The following is a 23,747-nucleotide window of genomic DNA, read 5'->3' as shown; positions in this document are numbered from 1 at the left end:
ATTTCCAGCCAGAGAGCTTTTGAGCCACACTAAACTACAAAGCCCAGAATTCCCACAGGCAGCAAAGATGAAATAATATAGCATAGTTTGATAAGGCTCTTAATGATGATCTGTGAGGATCCCAGAGTGAAGACATCGTATGCAGTCTAGTAAACAAGAGTTCACAGGAAGGTGAGGGAGATGGGCTTTCATTAAAACATTTAACATGCAGCCAATTATGTGTATGTGTTGGAATATAAATAGGTTGCAAAATGCTATGCTTACAAAAGAGTGTCTTATTGAGTCATATTCCGGAGAGGTCAATTGGCTGTAGCTTCATGATCAGCACATACCTGAGTTTTACTGTTGTCCTTTTATTGGCTAGTTGCTCTTCAAGATCACATAGTCCAGTAGTTAACTGGCACCCATGGGGATTGGTAGATGCCAGATAAATGTAATTTCTGGTTTCTTGAGAGTTGTTATTAAAAAATAGGGCTAATAAATACCATAACCCATTCTGCGCAATACCATAAACTCTATATTAACTTGATATTAGTATTGAAACAGAGGAATCAAAACAAATGGAGACAAATAAAGACCAACTTAACATAATGTTACATTTCATAACATAATGATTTGTATTTCAATAATTATTTTATTTCAAGTATTTTTTAATTCCTTTGTCGGTTGCTTGAGAGTTTCAGTTGTTTGAGTTCAGGTATATTGAAAGTCTTCAGTATACTTTGCTCCATATGGAATTTGGAGTTTTCGTGGACTTGGAGGGAAAGAAATCTTTGCCTTTTTTTGAAAGGAAAAAACAATAACCTTTCAAAAGTCTGTTTTCTAGTCATAACCTTTTTTTACTCCTCCTTTTAAATGTTTTATCGTTTCCTCCCACTCGGTGGATGAACAGGTTTGGAGCTGTCAGATAATAACTGAGGTGGAGGCTGTCCTGAGTGTTGGGTTCTCTTATTTCCACTTAGGCTGCTTTAAAGTTGAGTTTCCTTCTCACCTTGGCCCACAAGCCTGTTAAAAAGTGCTGTGTTCACCACCCTTCCTTTTAACAGCAACAGCAGCAGCACTAACCAGAAAATACAGCTCGATGTTAAGAGATGATTGATCTGAACTTTCATTCTGTATCCACAGGGAGGTTACAGCAGGCAGAAGCAGCTAATGGTGTATGTGTGCAGAGGCTTTCGCTGTAGGATGCCTGAAAGAGGTTTCTTGGCAGTGGTGGTTCTGCTGGAAGTGTTGCAGCCTTGAGGTTTTGCTTCCACTGCCAGGCAGTAATGCTTTTATCAGAACACCTTTGTGGGAATTCATGCACCACTCTAGCTGTCATGGCTGCTGCCCATGACATGTGTTGGAAAGCCTTAATGCATTAGTTGAAGCCTGTGCTTTCTGAGCCGAGACTTTTCTTTTTTAAAAGATGTGAGGTGGAAAATTCATTGCCTTCTAGGATTATTTTGTCAGTTCTGTGCAATGTGTTGTGGATATGGCTTCCTCCACTTAACAGGGGAGGCTTTTTAAATTCTTGACACCAAACATTTTGGAATCGTATTGATTTCTCCCTACTACTAACCAAGCATATTGATTATTCTCCCTAGCAAGTAAGAGTAATACTTAGGAAGTAACCATTTTATATACAGCTTTATATACTCTAATGCAGACTCATTCCCTTGAGAGTCTGCACAACTCTCATTTTGTCTGAAATATTTTCTTTCTAATAGATAAAAAAAACTTGCCAGCAAAACAATTTAACTCAGGGTTGTCAAACTCATTGTCAGTGAGAGCTGCATCAGCCTTTTGGTTGCCTTTAAAGGGCTGTTGAATCCATGGACAGAGAATATATATACACATACACACACATACATATACATACACACATAGTGGTTGAGGCTATTTAGTTTTTACCCAGTTAGGGTGCCCAGATGTTATTGAATGACAACTCCCATCACTTTTGATTATCTGTCATGAGGACTGGGTATCATGGGATTTGTAAGCTTCGTATTTAAAATCAAACCCCACTATATTGACTAAACAGAACAAACTGTGTCCTTCCAGATGTTACTGTATCACAACTCCAATCTGCTCTGGTCATAATGTCTAATGGTGAGGAATATGGGAGTTTTAGTCCAGTATCTAGAGGGCCACATAAAATGACATGGAAGGCTATATTTGGCCTACAGGACTTAAGTAGAAATGACAATAACTCCCCTTTCTTTTCATATATATCATATCAGATTGCAGTGTTATTTACAGCTTCTATAACTTTTTTCTGAAGTCACAGAACATACAAAATGTGTGGCAAAGCGGTTTCCCGGTAATGAGTTCTCCAAAAGCAACCCCTTCCTTTTTCAAGTACTACAGTGCTTTTTGATATGACTTTATCTCTTGAGGGAATGAATCTGTATTAGTATTAGAGAGCCAATGTTGTGTAATAGTATTGGACCAGTATTTAGGATATGTAGATTGAAGACCTATCTGAGTCATAAAGATTTGGATGAACGTGGATCCATTAACCCCGTTCAGCTTGGCCTGTCTAACAGGGGTTTTGTGAGTTTAACAAGGGGAGGAAAAGAACCACATATACTGCCTTCAACTGAATGGAAAGAAAGGTGGGTTGTAAATGGGATGTACTAATTCCAGTTATGATTAGGCTTAAACTTGATGTGAAGCTTGATGTAACCCCTTCAGTAACGGTTGTAGTGATCACTGAATATCTTTCTCATTGTGGTCCTGGATGACTTGTTTTGCTGTTTGCAGGAGGCTTTTGATGAATGTGTAATAGGTCTGTAGTCAAGTCTTCATGTTTCTGAAAGAGTAGGCTACTGTAATTCAGTATTTAAGACTACGGTTTCATTCTGTGTTAATCTGTTGCTTCATACACTTTACTGTAACAGGGCATGAAAAGCAAGCTTTGTTACAGTCTGCAAAATGAATTTGGTTGGATTGGTGATCTGTTAAATGTACTTTACTCCCTTTCATTATGAAGGCATGCAGAGGTCAGTTTCAAGATCTTTGGGATTTTTGTTTATAATTGTCCTTCGACTTTTGCCAACCCTAAGAATGCAAGACCTCCAAGTGACCCTATCAGGGCTTGCAGACTTTGCTTCCCTGATTGAGCTGATTCAGCTGGAATATGGGATGGTCCTCCGCTTTACCAAGCATTATTATCTTTTCTAGTGAGTCCTGTCTTCTCATGATATGGACAATGTATGACAGTCTCAGTTTAGTCCTCTTGGCTTCTGGAGATATTCTGCAGCAAAAATCTATGACATTGCATGAGTCCTGCATGAACATTGCTTTTTCTTTTGTTCTTCTTGAGCCGTCTTGTCCTGCGGGCTCTTACATTCTTTTGACTGAAGTAATTCTTTATTGTGTTGGGCATGTCCCTAGCCTAAGTGTGCTTTCTTCTCTTTATTTGTGCCAAACTATTGTCAATATATGTTTCTCTCTTTTGGTGTGTTCTCTGTAGTGATTTTTATATGATAAAGATAATAATATCCCTTAAGTAGGAGTTTAGAGTGAATAAAGTTTTTAGTTCATTCTAGTAAACATGCCCTCTTTATTCTTGACCACTAAGACCACAAGGTACACCATGCAATTCTAGTCTGACAAAGCCATGCTCTGGTGCTCACATGCTATAGTCCAAAATACAATTACTAACATGATAACTGTTCTTAGGACTGGACATTTGCATGTGACAAAGCTGTGGTCATAGGAAGCTTCTGTTTGTTGGGTCAGACAAGTAGTCTATCTAACCCATTACTGTTAACTTTGATGGCCTGGTCATTTTTATGTCATCATATGTTTATGGAAGTTGCAGTCCAATTTACACCTGGAAGATTTGTAGGGCAGAGGACGGAGTCAAACACAATCCCAATGACATGCTTGATACAGGTGAAAAATGCAGAATGTAGGTTGCTTCTCCTGTAGTTCAGGTTGTGGCATTTTATGTGTGGTGGTTGTTCTGCAACAACTTCTGAATACAGTGGGCCCTTGGTATTCATTGAGGTTTGATTTCAGAACTCTGTGGATAGCAAAATCCATTGATGCTCAAGTCTTTTTTTATACAATGGCATTGTAAAAAAAATATCAAAGATTTGCTTTTTGGAATTTATGGGTGGAGGGGAATATCTTCAAGTTCTGGGATAGATGGATGCAATTGGGTCAAGTGGTTCTAGTTTTCTGATTTTCAATGTTGTACAGTTATGGGATGAAATGGTTGGTTGGAATGACCCTGGACAATGTGATGCTTTGTATTGTGAATTGAAAACTCCAAGTTTCAACATAGGTAATAGTTTTTTAATTGATTGGAAAATATCTAAATAGTTGCCTAAAGTTGAAAAACTCCACTTGGGTCCAAAGCAGTAGGGGAGGACATGAGCACATTGTTCTTCACATGTGGAGGAGCATTTTTAAGATCATCTGGAGAGGTCCTGCTCTCGGTCCCACCGGCCTCGCAAGCGCGCCTGGTGGGGACGAGGGACAGGGCCTTCTTGGTGGTGGCCCCGCGGCTCTGGAACTCTCTCCCTCTGGAGGCCAGAACCGCCCCATCCATCCTAACATTTAGGAAACGGGTGAAGACGTGGCTGTGGAGTCAGGCCTTCGATGAATGAGAGAACACCATAGGACCCTGGATGGAAGCTGATGTAGATCCATCTTAATAGGACGACTGACCACTGTAGTTTTATATATAGTGTTTTTAAAGTTGTTTTTGTAATTGTGATATATGATATTTTAATGAGTGTATATGTTTTTTATGGCTGGAAACCGGGCTGAGTCCCTCAATGAGGTTGAGAAGCTCGGTATAGAAAACTGTGAAATAAATAAATAAATAAATAAATAAATAAATAAATTGAATGTTAAACAAGTAAAAATCTATTTGGGAGAGATACAGTGGAGAAGTATATTCCTCTGGTGGCAGTTCTCCCCTGACATCAGGGAGCAATGATTTAGAAAGCTACTTAGCAGTTACTGACATGGTTAGGATTTGTGGTTTAATAGGTACAGTTTATTCATGACTTCAGAAGGGTTAGTTTGAGGGATCAAGCTGTTTTTGTATTTTTAAGTAATACATTGCTAATGAGTGATGTCACTTTGGGGCAGGGAACTGCTTGAAGGAAAAGCAATGTTAATGTATGAGTTTTTTGAATAATGAGCCCTTTCACACTACACAAGTACAGTGCGTGTCCTTTATCCATGGATTCAATATTAACGGTACAGTTACCTGCACTCCGGAAGATACCCCCACCCCACCCAAAGTGTTTGTACTCTACTCTAGGTCCTGTGTGTGCCTAAAATATTGATTTACTAATTAGTTTAACTGGGTCTGAAGTACTCTATCCTTTCCCATGTTGAAACCAAAGGGTGTGTGTTCTTTTCTCACCTCCTAGGATTGTTTTTCTTCATTGACCATTTTGTGAAGTTGGGACAACATTTCTGACCAGTATCTATCTGAAGTTTCTTCTTCTGCTTGAGAAGAACCATAATCTTTTTGTCTGTTTGTGTTTTGATTGTGAGTAAACTTTGAGTGGGGCAATGATGAAACTCAGAAGTGGACATACTTAAGACTTGCTGTATCTTCTACATGTGTTATTGTTGACTTCTGAGACCTACCCACCAGAAGAAAAAAGCAGGCTTATGGAGTTTCAATTTTAATGAAGGACTACAGCACGGAATCCTTCTACTGTTGCCTTTTTTCCTATCATTTTGTTGCTTTTGTTAAGAGTTTGAGAATCATGTACCTATTACACTAAACAAAGCATGTTTTCCACTGTAACTGCCATAGCAACATCCTTCAGAACCACTGGGCTTGGTAGTTTGCCAGTGCACAAGAGTGCCCTTGATGTGAAATCTAAATTGATGATGTTGTTATGTACTTCAAGTCATTTCTGACATATAGTGCCGCTAAAGCAAACCTATCATAGCTTTTCCTGGCAAGATTTATTCAGAGGGGGGTTGCTATTTTCTTCTTCTGAGGCTCAGAGGGTATTATTTTCTCAAGGTCAGTGGATTTCTGTGGTTATATGGGGCTTCCCAGTGTCCTAGTCTAATACTAAAACTGCTTCTCCCTAAACCCTTAAACTGCAAATTCCAGGCTTCCATGGGATAGGGTAAAGTAGAATAAAGTAGAATAGAGAATGGTGTCTTATAAATGGACCCCCAGAAATCCATGCTGTACTGCTGCAAAATATCCAGATGTCTTTCAGTACATCATCTTTTTTTCTGCTCTTAAGCCAGAAATCTGGATTTACAAGTATATGTTGGGCATAAAGGCAATGGAGACTTGCCTTAGTTATAGGTACTATGGGAGGGAAACTTTTAGCTGACAGTTTGAAAATGACTCTGGGAGAATTTGCTTGTTTACATAGGTACTAAGAAGAGAGAATATATAATTTGGATCCATTGGGAGATCAACAAATTTGATTCATAATTAAAAGTTTCTTCAAGAGCCACCAGTTTTCCCCCAGAGACCAATAAGCCAGGACAATGACACAGGGTAAGAATGTGGTTGATCAGAGATTTTGGTCATGGTATTTTTAAGGCTCAGTAAGACATATGTTTATTGGTGATTGGCAGTAGCATTCAGTTAAAAAAAACCTGAAGATAGGAGACAGTGGCTTAAGAAAAGCAGAGTTGAGGAGGGCTTTGTTCGAGCTTCAGAGTAGATGAACATGGAAAGCAGGAAGATGTGAGGTCATGCTGAAGTTTTAAGAAAGCTGCAGAGCCTGCTTAAGTAACAATCCTCAAGCAGAAGTCTCTCCGAAGGGAATTCAGTAATTGTCTTTGAAACATCTGAGTCATCCTAGAATCATGAAGCAGAGGAAGGTTGCTGTACAGCATCTGTTCCTGGTTGTTGGCATGAAGATTAGATAGATCTGGTTTGAGGGAAAAGCTATTATGAGTTTAATTAGCTGCGGAAGTCTCCTGTAACTAAGCAGATTTACCCTACCGACTGTACGTTTAAGTTGCCTTACTCTATCATTTGGAAAGCAAAACTATTCCTTTATGCAAATTGTTCTCATGATTAACATCTTGATTTGTTTCCTCTTACAAGTTTGTGTCTCGTAGTAGTGCCAATCCCATGGGTATTCTACAGGAGCTGAGCACAGAGTGATTGCCAAAATAAGTGGCACTTATTTTGGCAGCTTCATTGCCAAGAGAGCATCCATCCGAACCCTGGAGACCTTTGAGATTTCAGGGTAGATTGTCTTTTGTCCTTTGTTGCTAAAGGAAGTGACAGGAAAGGGAATCCGAATACTCGTTACAGAATAATGGCACCATGGATCATAGTGACACATTGGTTAGCAACAAAGAGACATACAGCAACATATAGCATAGGGGTTTGAGGACTATGTGTTGTTCAGCTTGTGTTAATGAGTCTATAATAAATGCAACATTTCATCATTGTAAGTGAGAACTTCATTCAATGTTGTCGTAGGGAGTTCCATAGATCCAGTTCTTAAAACCTTGATGGGTTAGCCTCATTGTTTTGTCATACTCCTAAAGCTTTATATTGCCAAGGTGTTCTTACCTCATTGCTGTGTGGGGCTTCAAGTTTTAACTGAGAGGACTGTAAATTAAGATTTCCAGAAATCATTAGTTCTCTGACACTTGTCTGCCTCTGGGTTTCTTATCAGCAAGACTTCCAGTGACTGAAATGATGACTGATGCTAGTTAAATCTCCCTTCAAATTTCCTCCCAAAGTTGCTGAACAGTAAATAGGAAATGCTATTATTTGCTTTAAATAAATTGCAAGAATAATCAAGTAAATTTGACCTTAGGGCAGTGTGATTATTATTTACTTTGTTCTCTTTATACTGGTTTTACTTCCTTGATTTGAAAACTTGGTACAATGGAAAGGTTGTCTAGTTTCTTTGTAATTTGCATCACTGGCTTTGTTTACCCTTATTCAGAGTTCATAGATCTTTTTGGTGATGACATATTTCCACCTTCCTAGAGACTTTTTGACTTTCTTATATCAGAGTTTATTAAATCTGATTTCCCTCCTTATTTCCTATTGTGACGTATCTGAAGTTTTATTAAATCCAGTTAATTGTCGTTCCCATCAACAGCATCTGCAGCTTCTGTCCTCTGAAATGCAGTTAGCGAATGTTCTGGAACAGCTGTTCCAGGAGCTCCAGATGTATTTGCTGTGTTTAAATGTTTGTGTGCAATCCCATGCTTGGGATTTTGCAGCAGGGGGTTTCCTGTTATAATTTGCATTTATAGGGTAAGCCACCTGCCAGTTATAGTTAGGTTCCCTGATCCCACCCCTTGTTGAGTTTTGGAGGGAAAAAAGCCATTTTGAGTTAGTTCTCACAGAGAAGCCTTTCACACAGGACATAGAACGAAGTGGCTCCTGTAGAAAAGCTTCGTCTTTTACAGCTTGGCCGGGGTTATACAGCCCTACGGCTTGGCCAGGAGACATACAGCTACAGCTTGGCTGAGGGACTCCAGTCGGCCATCACAGCAACCTGGAGGTCTACAAAGCTCTGTTGGGGCAAGGGTCGCTCGCGGAAGCCAGACGCAGTTGGTACCGGGTGCAGGGGCTCCACGTCAACAGAGGCAAGTACAGACTGCCCAGATTAGAAGCTAGGATTTCCCCTTTAGTTAATTATAGTTAAGAAGACAGTGCCTGTTCCCTGCGGACAAGTTTGAGAGAACTGATACTTTAAAGCTCTACAATACCTGTTTGTTCCTTAATAAAAGAACTTTGTTGGACTTACTTTAAGAATTCTAAAGACTCTGTTTGGGGGAATCTAAGGGCCTTTATTCTGAGGCAGCCCCGGCGTCCCGTTGGGCACAGAGAATTTATGTCCTGTGTACGGTCTAATGTACAAGCCCAGCGTGCGACAGCACAGTAAAAGACGGAGCTGGTGGCTTCTGCCACCCGGGAATAGAGAAAAAGGCTTTACAGCTACAGAACAGTGTTTTAAGAAGATTGTACAAGCCATTTCAAGTCTTCATTACCTGGATCCATCCATCTGTGTGTGTGTGTCTGAGGAGTTTCGGCCATCTTGAAGAGGAGCCCATCTGTCTGCGTCTCTTCATTTTCGGCCATTTTGGAAGACCAGAAGGGAGGGGCTGGCAGCCTCCTTCTTTGCTTCAGCTCTCTTCCCACCATTTTGAAGATCTACTCAGTTTGCAAGTTGCTACATTTCTCCTCCAGCTTTTGCACAGCAGGTCTGCATGGAATTGCAACATTCTTCCAGTCCTTTCTTAAGTATCTACATAGCAAGCTCTGCTAGGTCCTGCTACAGTTTCCAGCAGAAGCAAGCTTTCCCGCTCTTTTGAAACAAGCCTTGTTTCTGCTTTGCCTTTCAGATTTTTGGAAAGGGTTTTTTGCAATCGCCTTTGGCTTTTTACAGCCTTTCAGCAAGAGTTTGATGTGCATTTAAATTATTGCGTCTTTACCTGTCATTATTGCATTGCTTCAAAGTGATAAGCCATTTGTGTGTATATAATTGCATTGATATATTGCTTATTATACCTGCATCATTTCACTGACTGCTTTATTACTGCATTTCCATATTGTGTGTTCCATTGACTGCTGGTTATTGATATACTGATTGCTCCAATTGGCATTTTACCTGTATTGCTATACTGTTTGGGCAATTTTCTGTCATGGCTCACATCTCAGGTTCCCCAAAGGCTTTAAGTGTGCAGAGCAGTCAGGGAGGTGTTTCTGGCCAAAGCAAGCACAGCCACACCAGCAGGAGGCATAGCAGCAGACATGGCTCCGCATCAGGATCGTCTGTCTCCAGAAACAGCTCCTCATCTATGGCGGCCTTTTACAACAGAGAAACAAGGCGTCTCAAACTGCGAGAAAAAATCCTAGAAGCAGAAGCTGAGGCTGCAGCGGCAGACCTAGGCCTGAACTTTGAGCGGGCTCAACTAGAGTTAGAGACGAAGCAAAAGCAGTCACAAGCCGAGTTAGAGGCGAAGCAAAAGCAGTCACAAGCCGAGTTAGAGGCGAAATTAAAGTTGTCGCGCATCCAGCAGGAGGCAGCGCAGAAAAGAGTCCGTGCCGACATCTTGGCAAAGGCGCTGCTAGGAGAACTATCTCAAGAAAATGTCAACCGTTTGCCAACGCCTCCTACCACACCTCTTTTGCCAGCCCACGTTGGTTTCCAAGACGGCAACCTGGTGCATGCGGACAGCGACATCACGCCACGCAGGCTGGTCGAGCAATTCAGGGCCAGGAGCCCACAGCCGCCAACTCAGGCACCAAAGCCCAGCCCAGAAATCAGAGTTTCGCCCATTCCTGAGGCCACAGGTGTTCCTTGGAATGGATCTTCGACATTTCAGAAGAACTTCACCTTTACCCCTGACCAAACACCCCTTCCGTTCCTTCAGACTCCTCAGTTGCAGCTTGAGTCTTTGTTTAGGAACCCGAGAAAAGATTTGAGGGACAAAGGTGTGGAGAAATTCTCTGACCAGCCAGAAGATTTCCTACTTTGGAAAAAGACTTTTCAGCGAGCCATTCAGAGTTTAAGACTCACCTCTGAGGAACAATTGACTCTTTTGATCGCCTGGCTTGGTCCAGTATCAGCTCAGCAGGTGAGAAGGATTTTCTCCGCTCTCATCGATCAACCAGACAGAGCGTTGGACACTGCATGGACGAGGCTTGATCAGCGCTACGGGACCAGCACCCAAATTGAAGCCTCACTGATGGACAGACTTCATAAGTTCCCAGTGCTCAAACCAAAAGACTTTGAACAGCTTTGGGACTTGTCAGACTTATTGACTGAGCTTCAGTCTGCCAAGGGAAACCCACATCTTCCAGGGTTTGCCTGCCTGGACCAACACCTGTCCCAAACTGCCATCATCCAGAAGCTGCCATTCTCCTTACAAGAAGAGTGGGGCAAAGAAGTCTTCAGATTCAAACAGGCCAACCATCAGGTCTACCCACCATTCACCCATCTTGTGGACTTTGTTACAAATGCAGCCATGCAACTCAACGACCCACAGACGGGATTTCCAACTCTTTATGGGACCCCAAGGATGGACAGGCCCATCAAAGACCCTAAGAAACCTGCAGACAGTGGCACCAAAAGAAACATCACCGTCAAGTCCACGGAGACCAACTCATCTCCAGCTGACCCCGAGGATGTCTTGTGCCCACTGCATGCAAAGCCCCACAGTTTGGCCGACTGCAGGGAGTTTGCCAAGAAGCCTCACGGAGACAAGGTCAAGATCCTCAAAAGCTCCAGGATTTGCTTCAGGTGCTGCGGTGCAACTCCCCACCAGTCAAAGTCATGCAAAGAAAAGGTGAAGTGCGAGGTGTGCCAATCCGAAAAGCATTGCTCAGCCATGCATGACAAGGATTTCGTGCCCTCCAAGATCAAGAGCGGGGCCACCAGTCAACACTGCCAAGAAGATTCAGCTGGACCTTCATCGGGCACTGAGGCACCCTCTGTGGCCTGCACACAGCTGTGCGGCAGCCCAAAGAAGACTAGGATTTGCCACCCCATTTGTTTGGCAGAGGTTTTTCCTGCCAGCAAGCCTTGGATGAAGAAGAAAATGTACGTGGCCCTTGACAACCAAAGCGACGGTTCCCTGGCCACCCCTGACTTCTTCAAAATCTTTAAGGGGCAGGCAAAGACTATTGACTATTGTATTTCCACTTGTACAGGCAAACAACGAAGACAGGGCCGCGTTGCGTCTGGATTTATCATTTCGCCATGTGGCAAAGACATTTGTTTTGAGTTACCTGACCTTATTGAGTGTGCGTCCATCCCACGCAATAAGGACCAGATTGCTACCAGAGAGATGATGCAAGCGCATCCCCACCTAAAAGGACTACAGGACCTCATTCCACCTTTTGAGCCGGGTATCGACATAGTCCTGCTCATTGGATCCAACTGCCCCAGCTTGATGAGCATCCGAGCTGAAAAGAGAGGTCCTCCTGGTGCACCTTTGGCACAGAAGACTCCATTAGGATGGACCATACAGGGACCTGTATGTGTCGACAAAATGCATCCTCCGTCTTCTCTGTGTCCAGATCAGCCAAACACCCTCAGCTGTGGCAGAGTCACCCTCATGCAGAGTTGCCTCAGCCACATTTCTGTTTGCTGCCAAGGAGTTTCATCTGAGTTTTCATCCATCTGCGATGTATCCCAGGACGACGAGAACACTGCGCTCTCCCGAGATGAACAAGAGTTCCTGAACATCATGAACTCCGAGGTCACTCTCAGCGAGGAAGGGAATTGGATCGCCCCTTTGCCCTTCAAAGCAGACCGGCCTACCCTGCCTCCCAACAGACAGGTAGCAAAGAAGAGACTGCCGTCTTTGAGACGCAAGATACAGCGTGATCCCAAGACCAAACAGCAAATCGTTCAGGCTCAAGATTTACACCAGCTGAGCATCCCACGCCAACTCACGGCCAGGAGCCCTTTACAGAGCTTGCACACCGAACTCCATGTCTTTTGCGACGCTTTGGAGAAAGCTATCACAGCTGTGGCTTATGCCAGACAAAAAGGCTCTAGTTCTTGCTCTTTGGGTTTTGTTAGGGCCAGGGCCGAGATTGCTCCATCTGATGCCACCATCCCTAAGTTAAAAGTGCCCCCAGATAGGACCCCAGTGTCAATAGGTATTTGAGTACAAAAAAGGTTTCATGATTGTTTAATGTACTGCATGCGTCTCACATGGGGGGTGTGTGGGAACGTATGATTGGTTTGGATAGAAAGATTTTGAATGCTATGTTTTTAGAGTGTAAGAATTTGACTCACGATGTTTTGGTCCGTTTATTATAGTGTAGATTTCTCATCATTGAGAAATCTAGGCCAGGAGTGTTCTGGAACAGCTGTTCCAGGAGCTCCAGATGTATTTGCTGTGTTTAAATGTTTGTGTGCAATCCCATGCTTGGGATTTTGCAGCAGGGGGTTTCCTGTTATAATTTGCATTTATAGGGTAAGCCACCTGCCAGTTATAGTTAGGTTCCCTGATCCCGCCCCTTGTTGAGTTTTGGAGGGAAAAAAGCCATTTTGAGTTAGTTCTCACAGAGAAGCCTTTCACACAGGACATAGAACGAAGTGGCTCCTGTAGAAAAGCTTCGTCTTTTACAGCTTGGCCGGGGTTATACAGCCCTACGGCTTGGCCAGGAGACATACAGCTACAGCTTGGCTGAGGGACTCCAGTCGGCCATCACAGCAACCTGGAGGTCTACAAAGCTCTGTTGGGGCAAGGGTCGCTCGCGGAAGCCAGACGCAGTTGGTACCGGGTGCAGGGGCTCCACGTCAACAGAGGCAAGTACAGACTGCCCAGATTAGAAGCTAGGATTTCCCCTTTAGTTAATTATAGTTAAGAAGACAGTGCCTGTTCCCTGCGGACAAGTTTGAGAGAACTGATACTTTAAAGCTCTACAATACCTGTTTGTTCCTTAATAAAAGAACTTTGTTGGACTTACTTTAAGAATTCTAAAGACTCTGTTTGGGGGAATCTAAGGGCCTTTATTCTGAGGCAGCCCCGGCGTCCCGTTGGGCACAGAGAATTTATGTCCTGTGTACGGTCTAATGTACAGGCCCAGCGTGCGACAGCACAGCGAAGATACGTCTTTTCAAAAGTCCTATGTTGGAAAATGAAAGATCTAAAAATAGCTAAGTGTTCTTTCTGTTGACTCAACTTGCTAGTTCAGCAGTCTGCATGACAACCATGCTTTGAAAAGGTTTATAGATATGCCAGCTCCACAGACCTGTTGGTGGATTGCATTGTACTTGCATGTCAATTATAGTTACAGATGACAACTTGCTACAGTGACAAGATGTTTGTGGAAAAGTCTTTTTTTGTACTCATCAATACTGAAAATACTTTGAAAAGGTGTCTGGGTAATTATTCCTTCTTCTTTCATTTACATTCTTCTGTTTCCTAAAGTGGCAGGCCAAGAATGAAATTGGTGCAGCTTCACTCAGCCCTCCCTGCTCACTCTCTTGATTCCTCCTATCCTGAAATGTCATTGATACACGTGTTGCTGTTTTGTGCCTTCAGGTGAACTCCAACCTATGGCAGCTGACCATATCCTAGAGCAGTGGTTCTCAACCTGTGGGTCCTCAGGTGTTTTGGCCTACAACTCCCAAAAATCCCAGCCGGTTTGCCAGCTGTTCGGATTTCTGGGAGTTGAAGACCAAAACATCTGGGGACCCACAGGTTGAGAACTACTGGCCTAGAGCAAGCATCTTAAACCTGTGGCCCTCCAGGTCTTTGGGACTTGAGCTCCCAGAATCCCTGACCATAAGACAAGCTGGCTGGGGCTTCTGGAAGTTGGAGCCCCAAATACCTGGCTGGCCACAGGAGTTTTCATGAAAAGATCTGTTCAGAGGTGGTTTGTTATTGCCTTCTTCTTAGTCAGTGGTTCTCAATCTATGGGTCCCCAGATGTTTTGGCCTTCAACTCCCAGTTGTAGGCCAAAACACCTGGGCACCCACAGGTTGAGAACCACTGCTCATAGGCAATGCCTTGCCCAGGGCAATCCAGTGAGTTTCCATGACCAAGCAGGGATTAAAAGATTAATTGACTGGAATCCTGGTCCAACACTCAAGACATTGTACAGTAGACCTGCTTATTATATGGGCTCTTGTTGCGCATATTGAGTTCTGAGCACAAAATATTTTTCAGTTGATCATCCTGGCATCTCTTATATTTATATACTTTTCTGAGCCACCTTTAGGACTACCTGAGGAAAGTCCAGGTAGATCTTACCTGTTTTTAAAAAATCAAACCGACTTATCCTTGTAAGCATGAGAGGAGCTAGCACCAAGTAAGACAGAAGACAATTCATGCCCTTTCTTTTAAAGTACAAAGATTCTCAAGTATGCTTAAAAGTATCATTTTCTGCCAGGGTACATTTTCTCTACCTCCAGTTCTTATTATTCGTGCCTGATGACAGAAGAAACCAGAACAACCTCTTCATCTAAGCAGGAAATGATATTGTCTTGAAAGTTATGCTGGTTAATTAATGTTGCAATGCCACATCTGTGCCCCAGCATTCAAATGCAGGCTATAAATAGAATTACTGATTGGATAACCACATTTTACACCAGTGGTGCAATATATGCAATTGGAATACTATGCACTGATCAAAGTCCAAAATAAAAAGTTTCCTTCATTCAGCAAACAGGCAGAATGGGCTTTTTCCTTTTCCTGTTTACCTGATCATGTTCAAGAGCCAGAGCCAGATTAATTTTTTTGAATGTAGTATTGTTTGTTTGTAGTCATTGGGTAATGAAACTCAGGAAATGCTTGTGGGTAGAATCTATTAAGCGCTCAGAAAATAGGAGATCGCTTACATAAGATCACACCCTTCTATTGTGTGTTAAACAGATCAGGAAAAGTTACCATTCTGGTTCTGTTCTTGCAGTAGTGATTTTTGTGGCAGATGTTTTTTCTACTACAGTATCTCCTTATAATCCCCCCCCCTTCATTTTCACAATGCTGTTTCCAAACAATGGCAAAAATCCTAAAATAGATGTGATTAAATATTTTCAAGTGATAACACCAAGAAGACACTCATGTGGATGGCTTGGTATATTAATGTACCATATTTAGTATTTTGGCCTGGTAAAATCAGTTTTAACAGTTTATATTGTTCTCGTTCTGAAAAAAAAGGCTATAAAAGGAAACAGCATGCTCTTGAATTGTCATATCTTTACAGGTTTCTTAATAAAAATGAAAGGATTTCCAAATAAAAGTTTGTATTTATTTTGGGTGTGACCTGTTGAAGGTACTCAAGTATGCCACTGAATACATGGCCACCCCTATTGATTCTGCCCTCCAATTTTTATCTCTTCCAGGAAGGTGTATTTATTTATTTATTTATTTATTTATTTTATTTGCCCTATTTGTACCCCGCCTTTCTCTACCCCAAGGGGGACTCAAGGCGGCTTACATATGGCAATTATTCAATGCCTTAAACCCATATAAACATTAAGCTTAAAAACAACTGGATTAAAAAGTGGTACATAAAAGCATTTAAAATTACATTCATTATATGCCATCCAGAAGTCGTAATCTAAGGCCGTTCCATAGTCATTGCACATATACCAATTACTGCACTGCTTCCCTGAAAGCCTGATCCCATAGCCAGGTTTTTACTCTCTTTCTGAAGGCTAGAAGGGAGGGGGCTGATCTATTGCGACTGGGGAGAGAGTTGCACCAGTTGTACTTGCGACAAAGGTGATACCAAGAGCAGGCCCTCCCCAGAAGATCTTAATCTCCAAGGAGGTTCATATTTCTTTGTTTTTCTTTGTTTGTTTTCTTTGATAGGTCCATGTACAATCTGAATGAGCATTTTTAGAGTGTGTCTATGGAGGTACATGGATTCCACTCTTACATATTGAAGGTTTTAGATGGAAATAAGTAAGATGGGCAGACTCTATCCTGATAATAGACACTTGTTTTTACCATAATGCCAAGATTTCCAACTTGTCATACGCAAAACAGATGCTCTAGGGATAAAGTCATATGTTGAGATGTAGTAGTGCACTAACAAGTTTAAAACTCATGCTCGACCATGGAAACTAGCTAAATTTGTGCTAGCCTCAGTTTCAGCTTTAGAGAAAGACAACCTCTCTGTGAACAAAGAAAATTCCATGATAGGTTTGCCGCTAGTTGCCATAATTCAGAAAAGACATGAGGGGCACACAGAGGGGCACAAAGATGAAAAGACTAGGTCCAAAACAACAGCTGGTATCCCTGTTTTACAGATGAGAATGCCAAGACAGTTGATACTTTTTCTTATGATTTCATATGCTCTTGTGAAATGGTGGCAAGTAAAAAAAATATTGAGGATCTAGTGCAAATTATTTAGAGATGTACCACTAGATACTGGCCTTTTCCATTTAAAGCCAAGCAGTAAATCTAAATTTGAAAGGTATGCATGGAGTGTAGAAATCAAGTGTTTCTTTTGCAGGGCATCCCTGGAGAGCTGGGCTTTGATAGCAAGTATAGATCACTGGTGAAGTGGGAGGGATTGAGTAGAATTGAAGCATTAAAAATGAATGAGGAGGGCCAAAGTAGTTTAGGGGAAGAGTTGGCAAAGTGGGGCAGGGAGGCGAAATGTTTAACAAAGGCATTGATATTTTAAATGGAACATTGTCTATTAATAATAAATGGTGTGGTGTAGAGCAAATGTGCCAGAATAAGTTATTGCAGTTTATGGATTAGGTCAGGAAAGCAAAATAACAAATGCAGGTGGTGTTTGGAGGTTCATAGATTTCAGAAAAGTATTTCCATGTACCTATTCAAAGAGAGGGGGTGTACAAAAGTGATGTGTTGAATGGATTATCTTCCAAGAAGGTTTTAAGGGGCAATAATTGACAATAGCAGTCTAGTGTGTGACAAGAAGGGCATTTCCTCGGGAGATATATGTATTCTAAGATCTGATAGTATAGCCCATGAAGAAATGTGTTGCCGTTGTGCAAAAGGCAGAGCATGGTAAGGTTGACATTTTGGACTCTGTAATACCAATAATCCCAAATTGGTTGGGGTTTCTGGGAGTTGTAGTTGTAAAAGTAGCATTTTGAAGTTTGAATGAATGAGACTGGAACTGGGTCGCCTGGCATTCCCCCCCCCCCCCCCCAAATAACTTTGAAAGTAACAGGTTGAGCATTGCTTATCCTGAAAAATACAAAATTATCTACATGGGTGACTGAGATAGATATATCTTTGTTTTCTGATGGCTCTGTGTACATAGACTTTGTGAAAAGTAACTGGGGTATCACTTCTATTTTAAGAAAAATAACAAATTAGTGTCCATGGGGATAGTACATGAAGTTGGTGCAGCTTTCTAACTCTTCATGGAGATAGATGGTGCTAAGGGCTATATACAATTAGGTACCACTATTTCCCTGTTTCCTATTTTCAGTTGTGCTTAAAAACCTTCTCATAAATCTTATGAACACAGGCTGAGATTCTGGTGTGAGCCCATGTAGTAGAGTGCCATGAAATTTTGGAGAGAGCTGAAGTGGCCAGACAAATGGAGAAGGATTCAGAGCTTTGCTGGAGCATCATTCCAGGAGCACTATAGATGGTTGTATTACCTGCCTCAGACTGTTTTGCTGCCATAAGGAGTTGTTATCCTTCTCCTCATCCTCTCTTCTCCCCCCCCCCCCCCCATTTGTTTCTAACCTGCTTTATCTCACTTAAGCAGGGGTGTCAAATTTACTTTCACAGAGGGTCACATCAGCCTTATGGTTGCCTTCAAAAGGCCGTTTGTAATTGGAGGATTGTATAAATGTAACTCCTCATAACATACTGTTAAAAAACCTGAGACACTATATCACACACACCATCCCCATCCATTGATCGTGTTCTGAAAATGGCAACAAACACAAAATGCAAGCATAACCATTCAAATGTATTCAAATTCAAGTTTTTTTTAAAATGCTTACCGTTTTCCCGCGGTCAGTGTTGCTATACCTTGTGGGCCACATAAAATGACATGGTGGGCCAGATACAGCCCACGGACCTTGAGTTTGAGACGTGATCTAAAAAGTGACCCAGAAACTTGACCAGTTATATATCTAAGAGCAAACCACAGATAAACCTGCTACAATGCGGTCGTGGCCAGCCACATGCACAATGGAGGACCTTCTTATAGCAACACCTGAGGCACTCCAAAAGGCCAGCTACTGGTTAAAGGACATTTAGTTTAAAACTTTGTTTGTGTTTTTAAATACATTACAACTGTACCCTCAGTTTGCTTCTGATATGATAAATAAATCAATATATCTAACCATAGTTTTCTCCTGTGGTGGAAAAAGACACAATTCCCTCAAAATAAGAGAACACTTGTTAAGGAGGTGTTCTTCTTTATTGTGTCTGGTTTCTGTTACTTGGAAGAGCGAAGGTATCAGTGGTTGGGGGGAAGACAAAAGAGGAAGAAAGCCTTCTGCGTCTCATTAGGAATAATTTGTTGAGTTAATCTCTCCGATGTGAGCAGACTTGCATGGAATTCCACTTTCAACATGGCTGCCAAGAAACTTTCCCTCTCTGAGTGGCTGCAGTGCTGAGTGCTGCGTCTACGTGTGGTTACTCACAAGATAAACTGTATTTCCTGTCCTGTAGAAAGCAGCTGTTTCTACATCCCTCTCCCTTTCTTGAGAGCATTTGTGAGGGAAGAATTGGCAGCACAACAAATCACTTGTGAGACAGCCTCCAGCGCGGGGTCCTGGGGGGATTCTGAACTGAGCGAGCATGATTAATACTGAGGAGGAATTGTGGCTTTCTCCGGTGGAGTAAAAAGGGCAGGATTCTTGCTTAAATCCAGACAACACAGGAGCAGACTTCCCCTCAAAGCCCTGCAGTCCCAGCTCTAGCTCAGGGCTATGAGTTTAACAGATTGCTCGACTGCAGCTGGCCTCCAGTTAGAAGTGGAAGTGATTTAAACTAAAGAAACTGTTGGAAAATTCCAGTCAGACAGCACTGGTGGGAACATGTGGAGTGAAAATAATGAGGGGTGTATTCGTCGCGGCGGGGGTGGAGTGAGGTGAAGAATGGTGGGGCTGTGGGGAATATGTCAGCTATCGTAAAGGAGGTTGAACCTCAGTTTTGTCTTGTGTTCTTTGTGTGGTGGAGCCGTTTCAACAGATTTTCATCCTTCTCCGCATGAACATTTGAGGCTGCACTTCTGGAAGGTTCAAGGAGGCTTTGCAAATTCAGAGACAATCTGATTCAGTGCTTTTGTGCCCAGCAGGGTTTTTCTTTTGTGGATTGCACAAATCTGATGGTGAAAAACAAAGTTGGAGAATTAGGTCTCCTACAATATAGGAACATCTTGCTCCTACTTATTTCCTCCTGTGCCTGATCCATGTACTTTTTGCCACAGTTGTCCTTGGGATGCGTCTTTAAGGAGGAGGATTGTGCAGCCTTCCAAATAGTGTCAGACTGTGTCTTCCAGCATGTCTTGCAGTTGACTCTGGATTTATGGTGGAACCTTTGTGGCAAAGGGACAAATGTGGCCTGCAGGCGTTGTATTCTTGTATCTTTTTAATTGGAAGGCTACGAAATGCTTGGTACAATTCTTGTTTTTCATGGACAAAGAAGATAGGAACTGTGGCAGTTGGGGAAATCGCAGTGTTTCCAATCTACTCCTGAAAAGACATATGCCAGAGTCCTTCAAGCATTTTGCAGCCTTCCATTAAACCAGTAGTTCCCAACCTTTTCTTTGACCAGGGACCACTCTCTAACATTAGTACCAAAAGGGTTACACATCGGTTTTTGGTCAACTTGAGATTCAGTTTGGGTTATTTGGGGTGCTGATTCAGAAAATTGCATTGGATAGACCACATCAGCTCTAGTTTCTGATACAGAACATATGCAATCCAGTAGTTGCCATCTGCTCGTCCACAGAACATTATATTTAACAAGCCTCAGCACTATAAGAGGATTTTGTGAGACCAGTTGCTCTTGTAGTAACATTGAGGCTGCAGACCATATTTTAGTTCTTGGGGAGCACCGGTGGTCCATGGACCACAAGTTGGGAACCGCTGTGTTAAACCTTTCCAGAAACTTAGTTTTAGGCTTTGCCTGTCCTCCACCTTTCTTGGGCATTCTGGTTTTTGATGCCTGCCTTAGTTCTATCTCCTCCTCTTCTAGGATACCACACCAGTCATGCTCTGTGATGCTCAGTCTGCATGACTGCTGTGCAAAGCTATGGCTTTCAACCTTCAGTCATCTAATCATTTTGGACTTGAGAAGCCTCAACCAGCCTGACCATTAGTTAGGGATGCTGGGAACTGAAGACCTGAAAACACCTGTAGACCAAAATTAGAGAACTACTAGTACAGAGCACAGGTTTGAAGTCTTCTCTATTGCAGATGGTCAGCATCTTAGTGCATCACATCTTCCTATTGAGGTTCTAGGATCAAATCTACTAAAGTTCTCCTTACTGTATAGCTTCAAGTCAGATGCTTACAACTGTCCATACTTGAATGCCTCAATACACTTCCCATTTAAATAATCGATGCATATTAATACATAGCAATGAGTGTTGTAAATCTACTTTTCCAAGTATATGCCCATGCTGGAGTACACCGGATGCTTAAAAATGAATATGTTTAATTCTTAAGGATATTGTTTCACTGCAGTGATTGCTTGGAAGGGTTGTATTTCAGAAATGTAGGGTAGATTTTTTTCAAAAATAGACAATTTTCCATTGGTCTATTTTTCCATGGAAAATTTCTTACGCAGCCACTCATGTTTATCCATAGTTGTCTCAGCTATTGTACAACAATCAATCATGTTAGGATGATCTAAATAATGGATACAAGCTTCTATAAACTTTACTACATTATTTTCTCAACTTGGACTGAAACTGATAAGTAATTCAAAGTGAAACATGCTTCAGCTACATCCCAGCAATAGAAAGTTAACCTGTTGGTATAAGATATAACTGGTATGTCTCTCTTTTGATGTGTCCTGAAATGCAGTGTTCTTTCAGGTCTAGTCATTTTTATTACAATAGAAGGGAGGTGTATTATCTTTACAGTATTATAAACAGTCCAGTAAAATAATGCCATCATTCATTTCAATATAACATTTTAACTTACATGCTTAATCTGATAATCGCTAGAAAATTTTCCAGCTTTGCTTTTTACCGTTAGACCCGTAACAGTGTTGCAGGCTCAAAATTGTGCTTCATAAGTATCGTGGACCCTCACTATCTGATGAAGTTGGTTCCAGGAACCAAAATATGTGGGCACCAAGGTTCCATTATGTATAACGACATAACAAAATGGTATTTCTTGTACAAAATGCCCAAATTAGAGTTTGCTTTTTGGAATTTTCTTGGAATATTTTGAAGCAATAGTTAGTTGGATTTGTGGGTACAGAATCTGAAAATTGTAATCTGCTACATTGGGCCGATTGTAATGACAAATTGGTTCTTTTCATAGTCGCTTTCAACTAATCATATTAGTGGAATATGTAAACCCTTAGATACCTATCAAATATCAATGAATCGTTTATTGTACCAGCCACAGGCCATGACATCAAATAATATACAATCTTTAAAAGTACAATAAGCACTTTCTAATATAAACATTAACACTTATTCCATATACTGGATCTTTAAAATTATAGTAGCAGTGACATGATAACAATAACAAATGTCTGATTTGTATCATCCCAGACTATCTCCATTTCCATTTCAAGACTCCCCTGGGGACTTTACTATTTTGGCTCAGATTTTTTGGGCTACGACTGCAAATGTGGCAACCTTTAATATTATTTTTGGAATAATCTGCTAACAAGTCACAGATAACTGCTGACTCTTGCCATGCTGCCCTTTCTTCCAAAAGCTCTCCCAGAAGATTGTTTCTAGGATCAGTATGCAAAGGAAATGTAACAGATAGTGCATTAAATCCTCTCCCAATCCACAAATATGAAGTCATTGGGATAAGGGATCCCTCTATATCAAAGTTTCTCAACCTGGGGGTCGGGGGCCGTGAGGGAGTGTCATACAAGTCACCAAAGACCATCAGAAAACACAGTATTTTCTGTTGTCATGGAGGTTCTGTGTGGCAAATTTAGTTCAGTTCTATCATTGGTGGAATTCAGAATACTCTTTGATAGTAGGTTAACTATAAATCCCAGCAACTACAACTCCCAAAAGAGAAAATCAACGCCCTCCCCCCAACTCCACCAGTATTCAAATTTGAGTGTATTGTGTATTTGTGCCAAATTTAGTCCAGTGTATATAAGATAATTTACATTACAATTCATAACAATAGCAATATTAAAGTTATGAAGTAGCAACAAAAATAATGTTTGGTTTGGGGGGGGGGTCAAAACACGAGGAACTGTATTAAGGGGTAGCTCGCTTCCAAGTATTAAAATAGATCGTCCTCGTCTAACTTTATCCTCCTTGTTTCTTCCTCTTCACAGATCACCATTATCTTCAAATCTTACCAAGACTGTACAGATCAAAAAGTGTACCAGGCAGTGACTGACGATTTGCCAGCAGCTTTTGTGGATGGCACCACAAGTGGCGGTGATGGTGACACCAAAAGCCTACGTATTGTGGAGCGAGTGAGCGGCAAATATGTGGAAATGCATGCCCGGTACATCGGGACGACTGTGTTTGTACGCCAGCTAGGCCGCTACTTAACACTGGCCATCCGTATGCCGAAAGAGCTAGCCATGGCTTATGAAGAGAGCCAGGACCTCCAGCTCTGTGTGAATGGCTGCCCCTCAAGCGAACGCATTGATGACAGTGGACACCTCCCTTTGCCGGTCATGGGGCAGCTCCTTCCTTCTGGTGCTTCGAGTCAGAGTCGGTCTGTCTACACGCTGGAGAGCGCCACAGCAAAGTGCCACGAGAAGATGCTGCTGAAGGACCTCTATTTTTACTCTTGCGTCTTTGATTTGCTCACCACCGGGGATGCCAATTTCACAGCCGCTGCTCATAGTGCCTTGCAGGATGTCGAGGCGCTGCACCCCAGGAAGGAGAGATGGCACATTTTCCCCAACAATGGGGCTGGGAGCTGGGAGAGGAAGTTGTCTCTTCATCTTGGACTTGTGTGTTTGATGCTTGTTGTGTTTTTGTAGGGTTTTTTTTTCTCCTGTTGTGGTTGAGAACAAAGGGTTTAAAATATATATTGTCATAATATATTGAGTAAAGAGTATATATGTATATACCATGTATATGAAGGGATGCTTTTTTTTCTGTCCTGGGACACCCAGCGAATTGTATATATTGTTTTACCAGTCCCGTCCCGTCCCGTCCCCCCCCCCCCCCCCAATGTATGTTGGATGAAACATCA

The 23,747-nt window shown here is 42.0% G+C and overlaps 1 protein-coding gene across 3 annotated transcripts in view; it reads left to right on the top strand.

Annotated features, from left to right (window-relative positions):
- Positions 1-23,747, top strand: part of RGMB (repulsive guidance molecule BMP co-receptor b) — a 58,156-nt gene extending 34,409 nt beyond the window's left edge. For all 3 annotated transcript variants that reach the window (XM_060761828.2, XM_060761829.2, XM_067464530.1), the window contains one exon: positions 22,870-23,747. In XM_060761828.2, coding sequence (XP_060617811.2) covers positions 22,870-23,532 — 663 coding nt within the window. In that variant the 3' untranslated portion in view covers positions 23,533-23,747. The remainder of the gene's footprint in view (positions 1-22,869) is intronic.

This window comes from Anolis sagrei, chromosome 2 (genome assembly GCF_037176765.1).
Source record: "Anolis sagrei isolate rAnoSag1 chromosome 2, rAnoSag1.mat, whole genome shotgun sequence".
Lineage (NCBI taxonomy): Eukaryota > Metazoa > Chordata > Lepidosauria > Squamata > Dactyloidae > Anolis > Anolis sagrei.
Note: the sequence above shows the minus strand (reverse complement) of the source record. Positions and strands in the feature narration are given on the sequence as shown.